General features: G+C 36.8%; 1 protein-coding gene across 2 annotated transcripts in view; it reads right to left on the bottom strand.

Moving 5' to 3' along the window:
* Positions 1–466: 466 nt before the first annotated feature.
* The window catches only part of impg2b (interphotoreceptor matrix proteoglycan 2b), a 29,181-nt gene continuing 13,424 nt past the window's right edge, over positions 467–16,223 (bottom strand). For both annotated transcript variants that reach the window (XM_084415995.1, XM_084415996.1), the window contains 10 exons: positions 16,000–16,058; positions 14,087–14,360; positions 12,141–14,008; positions 11,306–11,525; positions 9,465–9,675; positions 9,195–9,383; positions 6,106–6,307; positions 3,903–3,982; positions 1,452–1,508; positions 467–1,348 (listed from right to left, as the gene is read on the bottom strand). In XM_084415995.1, the coding sequence (XP_084272121.1) occupies positions 1,472–1,508; positions 3,903–3,982; positions 6,106–6,307; positions 9,195–9,383; positions 9,465–9,675; positions 11,306–11,525; positions 12,141–14,008; positions 14,087–14,360; positions 16,000–16,058 (3,140 nt within the window). In that variant the 3' untranslated portion in view covers positions 467–1,348; positions 1,452–1,471. The remainder of the gene's footprint in view (positions 1,349–1,451; positions 1,509–3,902; positions 3,983–6,105; positions 6,308–9,194; positions 9,384–9,464; positions 9,676–11,305; positions 11,526–12,140; positions 14,009–14,086; positions 14,361–15,999; positions 16,059–16,223) is intronic.

Below are 16,223 nucleotides of genomic sequence, written 5' to 3'. Positions count from 1 at the left end.
AAACAATGGTGCCATGGTGTCTTCAGATAATGGTTGTATTCTACATTTCAACCACTACTATCTTTCAAAAATGCAATTTACTAACCTGCGGACAATACACGGTTGTGCCGCCTTAGGTTAAGACTGCTTCAAACTAAGACTTTGGACTTATCGCACTGGGAAAAGCCTCAGCTAAATGACAAACTGGTTAATAGCCACCTCCTTCAGTTGTCATTGAGTACGATTTTGGCAGACGCCTGGCACGTCTGGCCAAAGACGCAAATGTTATCTTAAAGACCTGAACATAATGTAGAGGTTAATCTGACAAAGAATCAAAGCATCTAAAAGAGAAATTGAAAATAAGCCTACAAAAAACTGCTTAATGAAAGCCAATTAAAACTTGGAAGCTTCACTGCAAATAAAATTAGCTCTAATCCAACCTTTAAAGCATTTTGCACACAGTTGATGTTACTTGTACATGTAATTTCTGGTGCGTACAAAATTTATTTACAGTTAAATCAAATCATTGTGCACTATTCTTTATTCGAAAAATAGAACTTGTGCTGTGACCACCATGAAAATTATTGTGGAAATCAATACAATTTAAAATATACATAAATAGAACAATCTGTTGTGATAATGGACGTTAACATTTAGAATAAATACATTTAATACACTTGTGTGTGTGGCAAGTGTTTTACAAAAGTAGAAAAATTTACCACTGCAGGAGAGTCACTAAACACAAAACACATTCCTAAAGTTGAAATCAATTATGTATAATAATCACAAATAAAATTAGCCACAAGGGCCAAAAAAGTTAAATGTTAAAGTTGCAAATATAAATATGGAACTACTCTTTTCTGTATTCACTAAAATAGTATAGCTATTGCGAAACGTTCTCTCTTCAGTCAGTCCGTGTTTCAAGACAATTATGTCTCACATTGCAAATAAAAACGAAGAGTAAGAATCAAAGTAAAGGCACTGACAAATGAAAAACCATAAGAAAGAAATACAGGCTTTCCATTGCAAAAGAGAGGAACCAACATGATGCCCGGACGTATAGTTGTGTTATCTGGTGTGGTCACGTGACACGATACTGTATGCGTCACTAACGTGTATATAAATATGGCCTTGACATTGCAGTAATAAATCAGCCCATTGGTAAAAACAGTAAACATAATCACAAATACATTGCTTTTCTACATTAGATCACAATCTGTCCATCCATCATTGTGACGGTTGCTCACTTCTCCATAAATGATTCAAATCAAATCTTTAGTCCATTTACTTTCTCCGCAAACTATCTTCCTGCAAAGTCCACCATGGCAGAAGAGGACATCTTCTTGCATTCAAGAAAAAAGGCAAGTGTCTGTTGAGAAAATACAATATCTTTTGGTGCAGTGTCAAGGAAAAAAGGTTTTCAAGGCAGTCAATTTAAAAAAAAAAGAGAAAGAGATTTTCAAGTACAGTACCTTGGGTTTAGTTTGCAACTCTAATTACAAGAGCTCTCTCGTCTGGCATCAAGCGCCCTATAATGAAGACATACAACATAAAAAGTACAAAAATGAAGACCTAGCAATACAACTTATTCATTAGAGTGACTGTTTTTCCTGCTTGAGGAAAGCAGTCTGTTTTAATGTGACACTGAATCAATCAGTACGTCAACTATCATTGTCTTGACTGACGGCTTGAAATGAACTCCGAACTGAAGCTTTTCTGCCAGGGTTGAGTCTAAGAACCAAAGAATGTTCATGGTTTGCTTTCAGACATGTGTTATGTGATCTATTTTACATTTATATGTGTGTATACTTGAGTTTCCATGTGTTAGTCTTGTTTATCAAACTCTGTTCCAAAACCTAGTAAGCTAAATAGGCAGCATAAGTAAATGGAACCGTTCCAAATAGGCAGTTCCAGTAAATGGAACCTTCTAAGGGCCCATTTTGAATGTTCCGCAAGTGAAGCACACAGAAGACTTACAATCAGGTGTTAACATGACGCTAGCTTAGAAATACATAGCACACACAAATACAGAGTAAAATAGGACTTTTTCAACAATATTTTTCTGGTACTGAATGAATTACGACAATAGGAACGCAGCACATTTAAGTTGCCTCCTGTTTAGAATAGCCCTCGCGTTGGGAAGTCGCCTACAAAGACCTAAAATGCCTCCCTTCCTACGTAGGAAGCTTACTAGGTTTTGGAACATAGCCTGAGTGTGTGTGGCCTGGCTCCAAACTACAGTGAGCGATCTGCCCTGTGCTTGCAGCTGGTATGACAGTTAACCATTACTCAATCCCGGCGTTAATTTTTCAGTCTGGTACACTCCACCTGTCTGGAACTCTATACGGCACCTGGCACAGGTAGAACACCCACGAAACGGGCCTGCTGTCTGAATTTGTCTTGCCATGCCATTGTAGCTCAGAACATTGAGCTCTTTTGAAGACGTATTAACTACCAGCGCACAAAGAGTCCAATTCATATCCAGAAACGGACTGTCTCGAAAAAAAGACATACTTCAAGATACAAAAGAAACAAATCTCTGCTCTTCAAAGGCATGAAAACTATTTTTCAGTTTAGTATTAAATACTGCTTTTGGATCTGAGCAGTGGCACCAGTTCTGAGCCTTTAAAACTCCACTAAAACATTTTAACATCATATGATTGTGTCAATAATCACTTTTCACCACTATGTCTCACATATGTTGCCAGTGAGCTTATAATAATTTAAAATTCTCTTCATCCGGGGTTGGCAATCTTTTTTAAATTTTCTTTTAATTACAGTTTTAAAGTTTAGTTCCAGAACCCTGTAATTTGTAAACCATCCTCAAGTCCTTGATTGGCTGGTTCAGGAGTGTTTGGATGGACAGACAGATAGACAAATAGACTGATAGACACAGACAGACGGACAGATGAACAGACAGACGGAGGACAAATTGATAGATGGATGGATAGACAGACAGATAGATAGATAGACAGACAGACAGACCTGTTCAACCTTAGTTTCTTTATAAAAAGTAAATTGACTATTTTTACCCAATTTTCCTGTTCTATAAAAAAAAGAATTCTTTTAGCATAATGTCTCAAGAACAGCTTAAGCGCAGTGCTTTCATTTCATCACACTTGTGTTTGGCTTCCAATAGAGCTCATAAACTTACCTCTTGCTCATAACTTGTTACTGCAAGAGGCTGTTTGGCATGCAAAAGCAAATGACCAATTTCTTAAATAAACAACATTAATATTAATATCTATATATAATATTAATCTCTCTTGCTGTTTTTGCTCGCGTGCCAGTGGTTCCCCCTACGGCACTGGCACCCGTTGCCTAAGGTTGCCAACCCCTGTTCTATAGAATTGACTGATTTATGTTTATATGCTGCTGAGGTCATGCTTTACTGAAGGACAAGGGAAGTTCGCCTTCCAGTAAGTGATGCATTTAGTGGTTTTGCAGTCTGTTATTTTGGCTCGTGACTCTTACTGATCATCAAAGTACATGTAAAAGAAAAGTTCTGGGTTCAAAACAAGTTAACGCAGCATATGTGATATGCAGCCGATTACCACGTAAAATAATTCTGACTTGTTTCTCAGGTTTTAAAACAAACAAAAATTGTGTTTATAGCAATGGACTTACAATGGAAGTCTATGGGGCAAGACATTCTGGAGAGTGCAAGGAATAAATGTGCATGTGCACGGAATTCTTCCATACAGAATGTAAATTGTATAATTCTGTTCAAATGTCTTGCCCTCTAGATTACAGTGTGACTGCAAATGCATATTTTGCTCATTTATACAAACTGAAGGACGAGCCAAAATATTTTCTGTGGTCATCGGCAATATTTCACAGATGCTTTCCGTTGAGCTTAAGTTATATGGAAACCAGAACATTCTGATGGTGCACGTGTATCATGGGTTTGGGTTTGAACTTACCCTTGATGCTGTTGGAGAAAATTAGCAAACTGGCGGTCCTTGGCATACAGCTCGATAATTCGAATACGGTCCTGGATTTCCTGTCATGAGAGCGGGAAGGTGAAAGAGAGGGAGAAGAAGATAGACAGTTATGTAACAACAGGAGCTGACCTCTCCACCCCAGTTCTCCTTTTACTTCTAGACGTCTAGACCACTTTAAACCAAGAGCAAAGGTGAGACAGAATCTCACGAAGAGCTTCTTCAATTACAGGCACTTGTACGTCCCAGCAATTGATTTATATAAGTTTAAGCTTTTTTCATTTGCTTACATCACATCTTGGAAACTTGGAAACAAATATTAGAACATTTTATTTATACATTTTAATTCTTTACTCTTGTTCCAGACTTCCAATCTTAATATGAAACCCAATCATAAAGATATTGTTACATTTTTACAAATAACTAATTGATAATCAATTCAATATTAGCTTACTTTTGATAAAACTTTTGCTGCAACTGTGTGACTTTTTGTTGACTCTTTATGTCGGAAAGATGTATTTTTAATTATTCGTCAACTGAACAATCAACAACCAAATTCAATATAGCATATCATTTGAGCTGTACCTCCATCCCACAAAACCTTGTACTAGACTTTCAATCTTAAAAATGCGAAACTCCATCTTAAAACTATTGTTACATTTTACAAAATGTTTTGTATGAATTCATACGAAACAGCCAGTTCGTAAAATAGTTACATTTTCTTATCAATTCAATTTCTTGCACATTTATTAGAATAGTTTTGACAGCACTTTTGCAGCATCCCTGTTGATTTTATAATGTTGGAAAGATGTATTTTTAATTATTCGTCAACTGAACGATCAGCAACCAGATTCAATATAACACATCATGTGAGTTGTACTTCCAACCCTTCCCTTCATTTTTCTAGACTTTCAATCCTAAAATATAAAACTCCATCATAAAATTATTGTTATATTTTTCATAATTTTTTTTATATATACTTACATAACTATGTTAATTAAAAAAACAAGTAGAAGTTTAGCACCCATTAACGCTCCACCAAATGTTTTATGGTTAAACTGAATTGCAGGTGTTAGTGAATAAAAGACATTTTTCCTCTAAAACTGTTTAGTGCCTTCAGTTCTCACTGTTACATAAGAAATATGATTTATCTACCCATAAAGTATTGTTTTCCAAAGAAGACATGCCTGACCATTCTCCATTGTTCAATGTTGCCAGGATATTCTCCATTGTGAATATATCAGTCACGCAGACTATGACAGTTTCATTGCTACAGGAACAGAACTTTAGTTGAAGGACATGGAGTGTTTTTAGGAATGTTTTTGAGGAATACTCTATGCAAACATGTGGCACAGTGAATGCTATTAAAATCTTAAGTAATTCTGCAGACCACTTGCATAAACACACAACTGTACAGCTGTGTACACAATGCGTACCATGAGCGCCCCTTATTAGTGTATAGTGTATAATTCGTAACCATTTTATTTTAATTAAAAAATGTATTGAATTTACATTTACAAATTTACACCCGATTGATGGTTATGTTTAGGGGTGGACCTTCATGCTTACTTTTTTCTAAAAATCGTAATTATAAAAAAAAGTTACTATTTTAGGTGGCGGCAATTTTGTATGAATTCATACGAAATTGTCACCTCATTTTCTACACCTTGAATTTCTTATCACTTCAATTTATAATCAATTTAATTTGTTGCACTTTTGTTCGCTTAGTTTTTATAAAACATTTGCTGCAACACTGTTTCGCACGACTTTTTGTTGACTTTCTATGTCAGAATTTTTTTTTTTATTATTCGTCAACTGAGCGATCAACTACCAGTTTCAATATACTGTACTACCATCCCATCTCTTCATTTTTACAAGGTGGCAATTTCATATGAACTTGGACAACGGTTTTTTTTTTTTTTTTTAATTCATACGAAATCGCGTTTCGTTTCATTATCAATTCAATTGCACTTTTAGCTTAAACTCTTCCTGCATCGCTGTGATGCGTATGACTTTCGAAAGTTGACTTATGTCGGAAAGATGTATTTTTAATTATTCGTCAAATAAATAATACGAGCTGTACTTCCATCACACAAAACCTTGTTTCCTTGTCAAATGAAATGTGTCATTTTTTAAGGTCTATTAACGTCGTACACACAAATGCATTATTTGCATTATGCTTTACCTCTTTCGTAAGTTCACTGTTCTCATAAATGTGTCGTATTTCCTCACTGCTGAAGTCCGTGGACATCTCAGCGCTGCCGGTGCTGTACGCAGGGGTATCTGGGTAACGGCGGTAGTACCGATTACAGCCCGTAGTTGCTTCGCTTTCAAACATGGGATTGTACTTAGTAGCTCTTTCTAGAGATGGCACGTTCTTTGCATATCTGTGGAAATGTCAGGAAACAAAAGTCAGAATATAGACAACAACATCAATGCATCAGAAAAAAAAAAAGAGCCTTGGTGCTAATTTGGGAAACACGCGTTTGAATCTAGTTTCACTTCCTGTATAATATCATCTCTCTACTATATCTGTCAATAAATTAAAGGGATGGTTCGGAGTCATTTCAACCTAGGGTCCTCTGTACCATGACCTCGAGCAAAACACACATTTCCCTTGGTCGAACATTATTAAAGTTAGAGCTTATTTAGAGATATCAGCCATATGGCTTAGTGCAGGCGCTAATGGATCCTAGGCTGTATCTCGTAAATTACCCCACTAATAATGCCCAGAATGGTACCAAACTTATACGGTAGTACACATAGGTTCTGTACTCATAAAACGAGGCATTGGGAAGTTTGTAAGAACATCAGGAGTTTATTTAAATAACACTTGCCTGATGACTTATGTTACCGCTAACCCGGAACGTCGAGGTCACTTCCGTGATTTGGGAAAAGCCCGTAAAAGTCCTGGCAGAAAGTGATGCATTTTTTATTACTTTTTCCGAAAAAAGTTGACAACTTAGTGTTAACTTATAATTGTTGCAAACTGGCACTACCAACAAAATATTAGTGCATTCCTGGAACTGGGCGTCGTTACACTACATCCTTATGCATCGCTTTCTGCCAGGACTTTTACGGGCTTTTCCCAAATCACAGAAATGACCTCGACGTGCGGGTTAGCGGTAGCATTAGCCATCAGGCAAGTGCTATTTAAATAAACTCCTGATGTACTTACAAACTTTCCAATGCCTCGTTTTATGAGTACAGAACGTATTTGTACTACTGTAGAAGTTTGGTACAATTCTGGGCATTATTAGTGGGGTAATTTACGAGATACAACCTTGGATCCATTAGCGCCTGCACTAAGCCATTCGGCTGATATCTCTAAATAAGCTCTAACTTTAATGATGTTCGACGAAGGGAAAAAAAGCTTCTGGGGGTGTTTGGCTCGAGGTCATGGTGCACAGGACCCTAGGTTGAAATTACTCCGAACCATCCCTTTAATAATTAAATAAACGAAAAAAAAAAAAAAAAAATGTGGATATGAAAGTATTTTTGAAGACAATGACCAAAAAAGATAATTAGATCGCTTCTAAAATGGCAAAATTGTGCAAAAACTCCAACGTTTGTATCTGGAGCCGAAGATGCCCTTGCCGTGGGCTTGTAAAAGTAGGAGATCGTCCCACCTATTTATATCTGCCCAAAGGTCAGATAGTGGAGCCACGGAAAAAGCGAGTGGATAATCTCAGCCTGAGTGAGAGCGGCTCAATGTTCTACTGTCCTGGCATTCATTCCTCTATAACCTGTTGATCAGGATCACTGATAGAATCCCCTGCAGAGACGTTACGTCATCTTATGTCTGCCAAGATTTCCCTGTTCGCCCTGGTGTTGGTGAAGCAAGTATGCATTATGTTTACAGACAAAGTCTAGATGCAAAAGAGAGATAAATTCATTGTTTTAATAAATAAACAAATAAATACATAATTGTATACTATTTTATAATACTTATCATCATAATGATCATAATAGCATTATTATTAGTGGTTTTGGCCCTCATTTTGATTTATTATGGTTGTGTTGTAAGTATTTGCAGCACATGTGTTGTCAAACTGATGAAGATATTTTTTATTTGCATGTGTTTTCTTCAGTTGCACCACGCTGAGCTCTCTTTTCCTCTGTAATTTGGACATTTTAACCACACTTACAAGTGTGTGAATGAATTAATAATAATTATAATATGTACACTATATGCATTTTATTATTATTGTTATTATTATTATTATTATTACCATCATCTCATTTCAAGTTATTACAAGCCCGTATACAATGACCCCAAAAAGTATTTGGACAGCCACACTTACATAAGTGTGTATAGTACAGTATAGTATAGTATAGTACAGTATAGTATAGTATAGTATAGTATAGTATAGTATAGTATAGTATAGTATAGTATAGTATAGTATATATAATATATGAATGTCATATTAACTTAGACAAGTCAAGTTAGTTCTAATACTTGAAATGTTAAGAGTCATTTTTGCAGCTTTTAATCGACTGGTCCCATGGTCATTTTTAGTGCATGTTGTTAGTCAGGTCTAGTTCGTCACAATATTTACACGTTTTATAAATGTTTCGTATCAATTTCAGTCACAGTAATCTAATACAGTGTGGATTAAGTGTCCAAATTCTTCTTGGAGGTATTGCATGTTAACTAGACCCGATGGATATAAAAAAAATTGGCATATCACCATATCAGCATAATGATGTATTTGGATACAAAATGTTCAAGACATAGCTTATGAGAGGAACAAAACAATAATTGATCCAACCTGCACATCACTTGCCTAAGAGGATTTGTTTTGTAATGACCAAAGAGAGCACATTTCGTGTTCCGGCCTATTGGTACAACAAGGCCATAAAAACAAAATATGCATGTTTGTGCCATAAAATATTTCCATGCCCTCCATATGTATATTCCAGAGCACAGATTATTTGGTTCCTTTTTTAACCAGGTGAGAAAACCAAATGTCATATTTTTTAAAGCTATTAAACATGTTAGGATACACACTTTTTTCTTTCTTTCTTTTGGGGCCTCAACGTGTTTATATTCATAGCACTGACAGAATGAGTCATGCTTCAAATGTGCTTTACAACACCATACAAGTCATTTAAATGAATTTAACTGGTCTTAATAATCCACTCAGGTTTGTAGTCCACTAAGGAGTTCTGCTTGTTCTGAAGTTAACAGAAAAACGAAATCCAAAAATATGATCTTATAATGTATTTGGAGCATTAAGTATGTGTTTGTTATGCTGTAAGCACAGTTTGTACCGTAAAGGGTCTTCTGAATCATCCGTGTCATACTGGTCTCGCAGAGTCCTGGCGAGGAAAAAGATCACGCCCGACGCCACGAGGAGGAACCCTGCGACCGAGGCAATGGCGATGCCGACCACCAGCGGTTCTGACACATACTCCTCGCAGTGTTCACCTCGATACCACCAGTTTTCACCGACTCGACACCTTAAAGCAAGTGACACGAGGGTTAGTGAATTTCATTTTTGGGCGTACTGTTCCTTTAAGAGTTGTTTTTACAGCACACACCTGCAGATGGCTCCCTTGCCAGGTATGATGTCACATTTCCCATCATTCTGGCAGAAGTCTTGCTGTATGTCACAGATACTCTGACATGGCAGCCCGTCCACGCTAAAATAGCCAGCATTACAAACGCACTCCGCCTCGCCTGACCAGCGGTTGACTAAACACTGGGAGAACTCATTACACGCTTGGAATTTACACGCATCAGCCTGATCACCTACCGGAAAGAAAAAGACAAGTTGTACATACATATACGCTCACACCAATAATGGTGATGAATTTTAAATGATGTAAATAGGAGTAGCACAGACAGTGTTCGCAACATTGTTAAAGAAAACAAAAAGCTTGAACTAAAACTATTACCTTTTTTTTTGTATTTGATAATCAAGCTGAAATGAAATATAAAATATAAATCTTACATTAAAAACTTAAACTAATTATTAGAATGAAATAAAATGTAGAAATTAGAAATGTGTATATATATATATATATATATATATATATATATATATATATATATATATAAAATTATAATTGTTTTTTTGTTTTTTTTTATATATCATGAATTATTAATACAAATATAATTAGGTTTTCAGAGTCGCACCACATGACATTTTACACCTTAAAACTTTTTCAAATATTAATAAGCTGTAAAGTATATTATTATTATTATTTTATTTAAACAATTTTTAATAAAAGATTGTTCCAATTCCAAACATGCTCATCATAGAATACGTGTATTCAAGTCACTGTTTGTATGAAATGATTTGTGTATTTTTAAATAAATGCAAAAAATATCTAAGCAAAAACATGAACATGTCATCTATTTATTGGATCTAGAGTCAAGGTGGAATACATAGAATGACGTTACAAGTATAGATGTCAGTTGGGAAACGTGACTATTCCTGTATAAGCAACTGTAATGTATTACAATGCATTACAAATGTGGTGTCAAAACAAAGCTAATTTTCTGATTCGAAGGCTTCAGCATTTGGCATTTAGAGATGCTGTGTGTTGACAAAGAGCTCAGACAGAATTACATGCCCGCACACAGGGACACAAACAAATATGACTCACTTGTCTGGTGCGTTGAGAGCTGCACGTCTCACTAGAACAAATCGTCTCTAATCTGTCTGCAGTACAGAATCAATCCTCCTATTGCTCATCCTAACAAGGCCTAACGTTTCTCAAAGCCAGATTGGAATAACCCTAACCTCTATCGAAGAAACCTGCTCAACATTGAGGTGTATCTGTAAAATCAAAACTTGCTGGCAAAATTCCAGGGTGTTTCTAGGACTGATATTTGATTGTTAGCTTGTTTTGGGTCGTTGCATATTGACAAAAGCAAAAGAGCCCACCCCTAAATCTGTCCAATTATCTATGAGATTAAGTCTATGAGATTTTTCGCCCATTTTAAAGCCTGTTCGATTAGAATTGTTCAGTAGCATTTTAGTACTGGTATCAATTGAAGAAATGTTGGCTCCTGTAACATATATGAGTCACAAAGCCTCCCTGTGTAGCACACTAAAACAATTATACTAATAGCAAAACAAAACTATTCTTACTCATAGTCTTAGACTCAGACAAATTAAATATAAGTGGTGCACAAACTGTGATCTATATCTAATAGTACTAAATCCCAGTCATGTCTGGTTCTAATTTTAGGTCTTAAAAATTACTTCAAATTGGCAGAAAATGCTTAATATGGCAGGGATCTATCCTTTAAAAAAATCTAATAATATTTAGTGAATATTGTTGGCCTCAGGCAATTGCAAAAATTTGCTGAAGTCATTAGCTAAATTTATTTTCTGTGTTTTGTTTGTGTATATGTAAGTCCTTTGACGTACCTGATTCAACATCCAATGAATACTTGTCTATTGCTAGATTCATGGTTTGGTAAGCGGTATTACAGAAGTCCTCTAAGATCAGGTACACTGCTGTTGTCACTCCATTGGGAACTGGCTTGCCAAACTTCATCCTGCTGTTTACCACAATGCTGCCATTCCTGAAGTTTAAGATCTCTAAATTCTGGAAATTGCTGAGGTTGGATTGTAGATATGGCACGAGCTAGAAAAATCGAAAAGAAAATTTTTAAGTGTATTCCAGAGAGCAGCAATACATGGCAGAGTCACACATACGTAGTTACTTTAATGGAAGTCAAGAAGGTGACTGAAGGTTCTAATTCCATCAGTTATCTCATTAGTTAGAGTTCATAAAGACAACTATGTTAATGGAGTTAACGGATCGTATGCAAAGCCCCTAACAAACTCTCCTGATGTTCTACAACAACAAACATCAACAAATCTAAACTGGCGTTGTCCTGTGTGTAAGTTTAGAATGTGCTTTATGAAATAGTAAATAGTAATTTTTCATCATTGATGATATATTATATTATGAATATATTTGTCATATTTTCCACCATTCACTTCCCTGGTTACTGAGGCTATAAGTCCCAAACATTCCATCTAACATCCCTCTGGGTTCCATAAGGTCGTTACTGCCTAGGAACATGTTTAAAGACAGTTGTCATCAACGACTCATTGCCTTCTTACTGATGCTTTGCTTTCCATAAAGTAGAGCAAGGTAAATACCTAATCATTTTTAAGTCCTAGCTAATTGGCTATGGCTACTTCTAAACACCAAATATAGGATCACAGAATTCATGTGACAAATATATCTTACCAGCTCCAGAAACTGCTGCTCAAGAGCCTTGTACTCAGTAGAGCTCTTGTTGAACAGATCTTCTGAAAACCTCATGTTGGTGACCCTGAGGCTGAAAAACACTATTAATGCCCTTCCAGGACTGGCTGGCAAGGCAATACTTGCCAAGTCAGTCTCACGAGCGAACCCACTACTGTCATCTTCGCCATGGCTTGGTCCATCAAATGGGAAGATGTCAAATGAAACCTCAAATTCTGTTATATTGGGGTTAACTGGAGGAGGAACTTTCATAGTAGTAGTGTCAGAGTTCACTAGTTCGGTAGGTAGGGTGAGGCCTGTGATGTCAGATATTGACCCTGCTGTGTGTTCTTGCACTGAGTTGTCTGAAGTTTCTTCAGGATTAACTATCTTGTCGGTAGGTCTGAACGTTGGTTTATAAAATGATGGTACATTGGTGGAACTAACAGTCTCCAAATGTTCTGAAACATCTGGAATGAGAGACATTGTGGATGAACTAAATATTGTAGTTGAATTCCCATCGTCAACATTCTCTGATGAAACAGGCTCCTCTGCAACAGTTGCAACATAAGTGTGCACCGCATCAGTTGGAGTCTCTGAAGTCGTCTCTTGCAGAACCGAATGCGTGGTTGATTGGGTAGGTAGCGGTTCTGTGGTTGATTCTGGTAGAGGTTCATCCTCATCTATTGATGAATGTGATATCCGAGTGAACGGAGAGTCCTTTTCAGGAGACAGGGAAGCTGAATGATCTAAACTTGGTCCATCAGTGGCTATTGTTGTTGGGGCTGTTGTTGCGACCAATATCTCATCCCCAACTAAATCCTCTTCCGAGAGTTTAGTCACTGTGCTTTCCGTAGGCTCAAGTTTGATGCTTTCTATCTTCTCATCTAGAATCTTGACTTCTTCATCTAATCCTTCCACCTCTGTCCATAAGAGTACAGGTAATTCTGTGATACCTTTGGTTACAGGCTCAACAGCTTCTGAATAAGTGGTAGAACCTTCCTCAGAAACTGTATCAATGTCTAGGATTACAGGTAACTGCGTGGTTGTAGGGATTTCATTTGACTTTGTTGTGGAGGCCAGTGTTACAACTGATGCACCCACAGTTTCCTGACTCTGTTTGTTGTCTGTTGAAGTTGTATACTTATTCGTAGCTACTGCTGTGCTTGGTGGGATCAAATTGGGCGTAACAAGTAGTTCTGTATAGTCTTTATCAGTGGGTGAACTGACTGTATCAGGACTTTGTGTTGCATCTACATCTTGAGCTTCTGCTGAAGTGTAGACATGTAGCAAGGGTCGATTGGTCACATGTGTGCCCACAGTGGTAGATTCATCTGGAAAATAGTCATCATATTGTTCAGGGGCTACTTGGGTCTGCAAAGAAAGCTCGACAGTCAAAGTCTCCATAGTCAGAAAAACTGGGGCTTGGTCAGTTGTTGTGTAGTGAGGATGGGTACGGATGTCTTGTGTCACAAGAACCCTGTCCAAGAATGTCTCATCAGGTGGAAGATCTTGGTGAGGAGGTTCAAGTTGTTCCTCTATAGATTCCTGATCTTCCTGAGGTTGGTGTACCTCATCCTTGTTGTCATCATCATCCTCATCATCAGTCAAGACTTCTTGTGATGTTCCTGACACCCAAGGCCAGATGTCAGGACCTAAGTGATCCCCAGAGAAACCTGAGCCCGAGCCCAGATCTATAAAATCACTCTGAGAAGTCACCTCAACATCAGGAGGTTCTACAGGAGAAACAGGTGTCTCTTCTATCTTGTGAGGTGACTCTGTAGGTAAGTCAACTCCAGTTATCGTGCCTGTGATAGGACTGATTGTAGTTGCAGTCTGTAAGAATCCCTCTTCTTCAAGAATATCATCGTCTGAAACAAGATCACAACATTTTTAGAACCATGTTACTGCCTTTAATGGGGAAATAATTCACAAGAGATAATACTTACTCTCCGCACCAGGAGCAGGTGCACTGCTTGAGGTCTCAAATTTAGAGGTAAGTTCAATGTCAAAATTCTTCAAAGACACTTCTGCGGGAGATAGAGTGGTACTTTCCTCAAAGATGATTACATCATTTGCATTTGTGTCCTTATTTTGTCCATCCATCCAGATATCAAAAGTGTGAACAGGGTTAAAGAAGTCATTGTTTGCAATGAAGATGTCATTGTTGGATAATTCCTGTCCAGGAACATCTGGTGGTTTCTCAGAGGCAAGCACATTATCCTAGGATTTAATGATAAGTTAGTTAGTTACTATTGATTTATATTTAAGACTTAAAGATACGCCAAAAAGATCCTTTTAACTTTCAATACTGAGGCCTACGTCCACTGAATGTATTTATGTGTCAGTTTTAAAAATTATGTCTCACTCCTTGACCATCAAAAAAGGTGGGCAGAGTGAAAAAAAAAGTACACTTATGGTGTAAGTGGAACACATTTTCCTTAAACTACTCATTGAGTTACACTAGAATTTTTTTTTTTCCAGAGAAATGTCAGTGGAAAAAATTGCATAGACATAGTAAAATATATATATATAAAATATATATATATATATTGTATATATACATGATATTCACACCATCCAGAGGATCTGTTCCTAAATGGGCCATTGGATGATGCATATTTGACCAGAAAACAGTTTTAGCTGTTAATATCCAGAAATGAATATTTAACCTCCATGCAGATTTGGAATATGTCATGTTGTATACATAATGACTGGTTGTATATACATTCACACTACTGACACCATTTTATTTTCATGCAAGTAATGAGTGAGGTTCTACTGGAACTAGATCACCGTCAGTTGCACACATTGGCTTCATTCATGAAACACGAGCAGAACAAATTTCTGTGTAAATCATTCGTAAAACCATTCTTACGTAAGCTGTCACATTCAATTCAGTGCGACAATTTACATAAGAATGGTTTCATGACCAATTTACACAGAAATTACTAGTAATGCTCGTATTTCTTGAATTAGGTCCATTGATCATTTAATACAGGACAAATGGCTTGACTGTCTACAAAATATCATATAGAACTAGTTTTGTGCACCCTACCAGTTAGGTTTCTAATTTGCCTTAACAGCTGATCACACAAACTAATATCCATCTTAAACAGGATAAATCAGATAAGGCATCAACTTCTTGCATTGACTTTTAGTAACTAACATGCATTTTTGGATGCAAGTATAATATAACCTGAGAGAGAGAACACATGTTTCCAAATCCAGACATGGACATAAAGCTCCAGCCAAAACAAGACAGTAAATCTACTTAATAAGGGTATTGAAAAAAGTGCCAGTTTTGTCAAATGTAAGAGGAAAACTCGAGAGTAAATTCTAAGATTATTGCCATGTTTGGTATCCAATGTGTCTTTCTAATTAAACTACAGACTCCTCGGCCTCTGCAATAAATATATGTCACACTGAGATTAAAAACAGATTCTTTTCAATATTTCATAGTGCCTGAGCTAAACAATTTTCATAAAATAGCATGTATACTTGTGTCTAGAGAATACTTGAGCTGGAAAATTGACTTGAATAGTTTTACAGACCTGCCGTATTATCCCATTGCTGTGCTATAATCTGTTTTAATGACATGCTATGAAAACCAAATTTATGTGCAAGGTAATCGTTCTTATCATGTAACAACAAAAACCTACATGTGATTGCTATTAGTGTGACTCATATTTCATTTAACAGCTTTGGAAGGATTCACATTCACACTTTAAAGTGATTAAAGTACAATGAGGTGAAAAAAAAAAAACTTGATTGCTAAACTGCTGCTCTGAATAGGGATTCTGGACTGGACAGTCATGGTTACCAGTTTACTGGGTGGTCCTGCCAATGACCATTGACTCACCATCATGTCACTGGAGTCAAGCGGTCTGCTGGTTGGTTTGGAAGGCAGCAATGTCTCCACTGTGAAGCCAAAACAGAGACAAATCATATCAAATTATACTTTAAACTGCTCAAGCACAGTTCATACCCATACTGGCGTCCCTTCAAGAGAGATTGGCTCTGAGGGCTGCAAGATTAGTCTGCCAAAACCAGAGATAAGAACCATGAAGGTTCCTTACTTCTGTT

Source organism: Rutilus rutilus (assembly GCF_951802725.1).
Source record: "Rutilus rutilus genome assembly, chromosome: 8".
NCBI classification, from domain to species: domain Eukaryota; kingdom Metazoa; phylum Chordata; class Actinopteri; order Cypriniformes; family Leuciscidae; genus Rutilus; species Rutilus rutilus.
The sequence above is the reverse complement of the archived record's forward strand: the minus strand, read 5'-3'. Positions and strand labels throughout refer to the sequence as shown.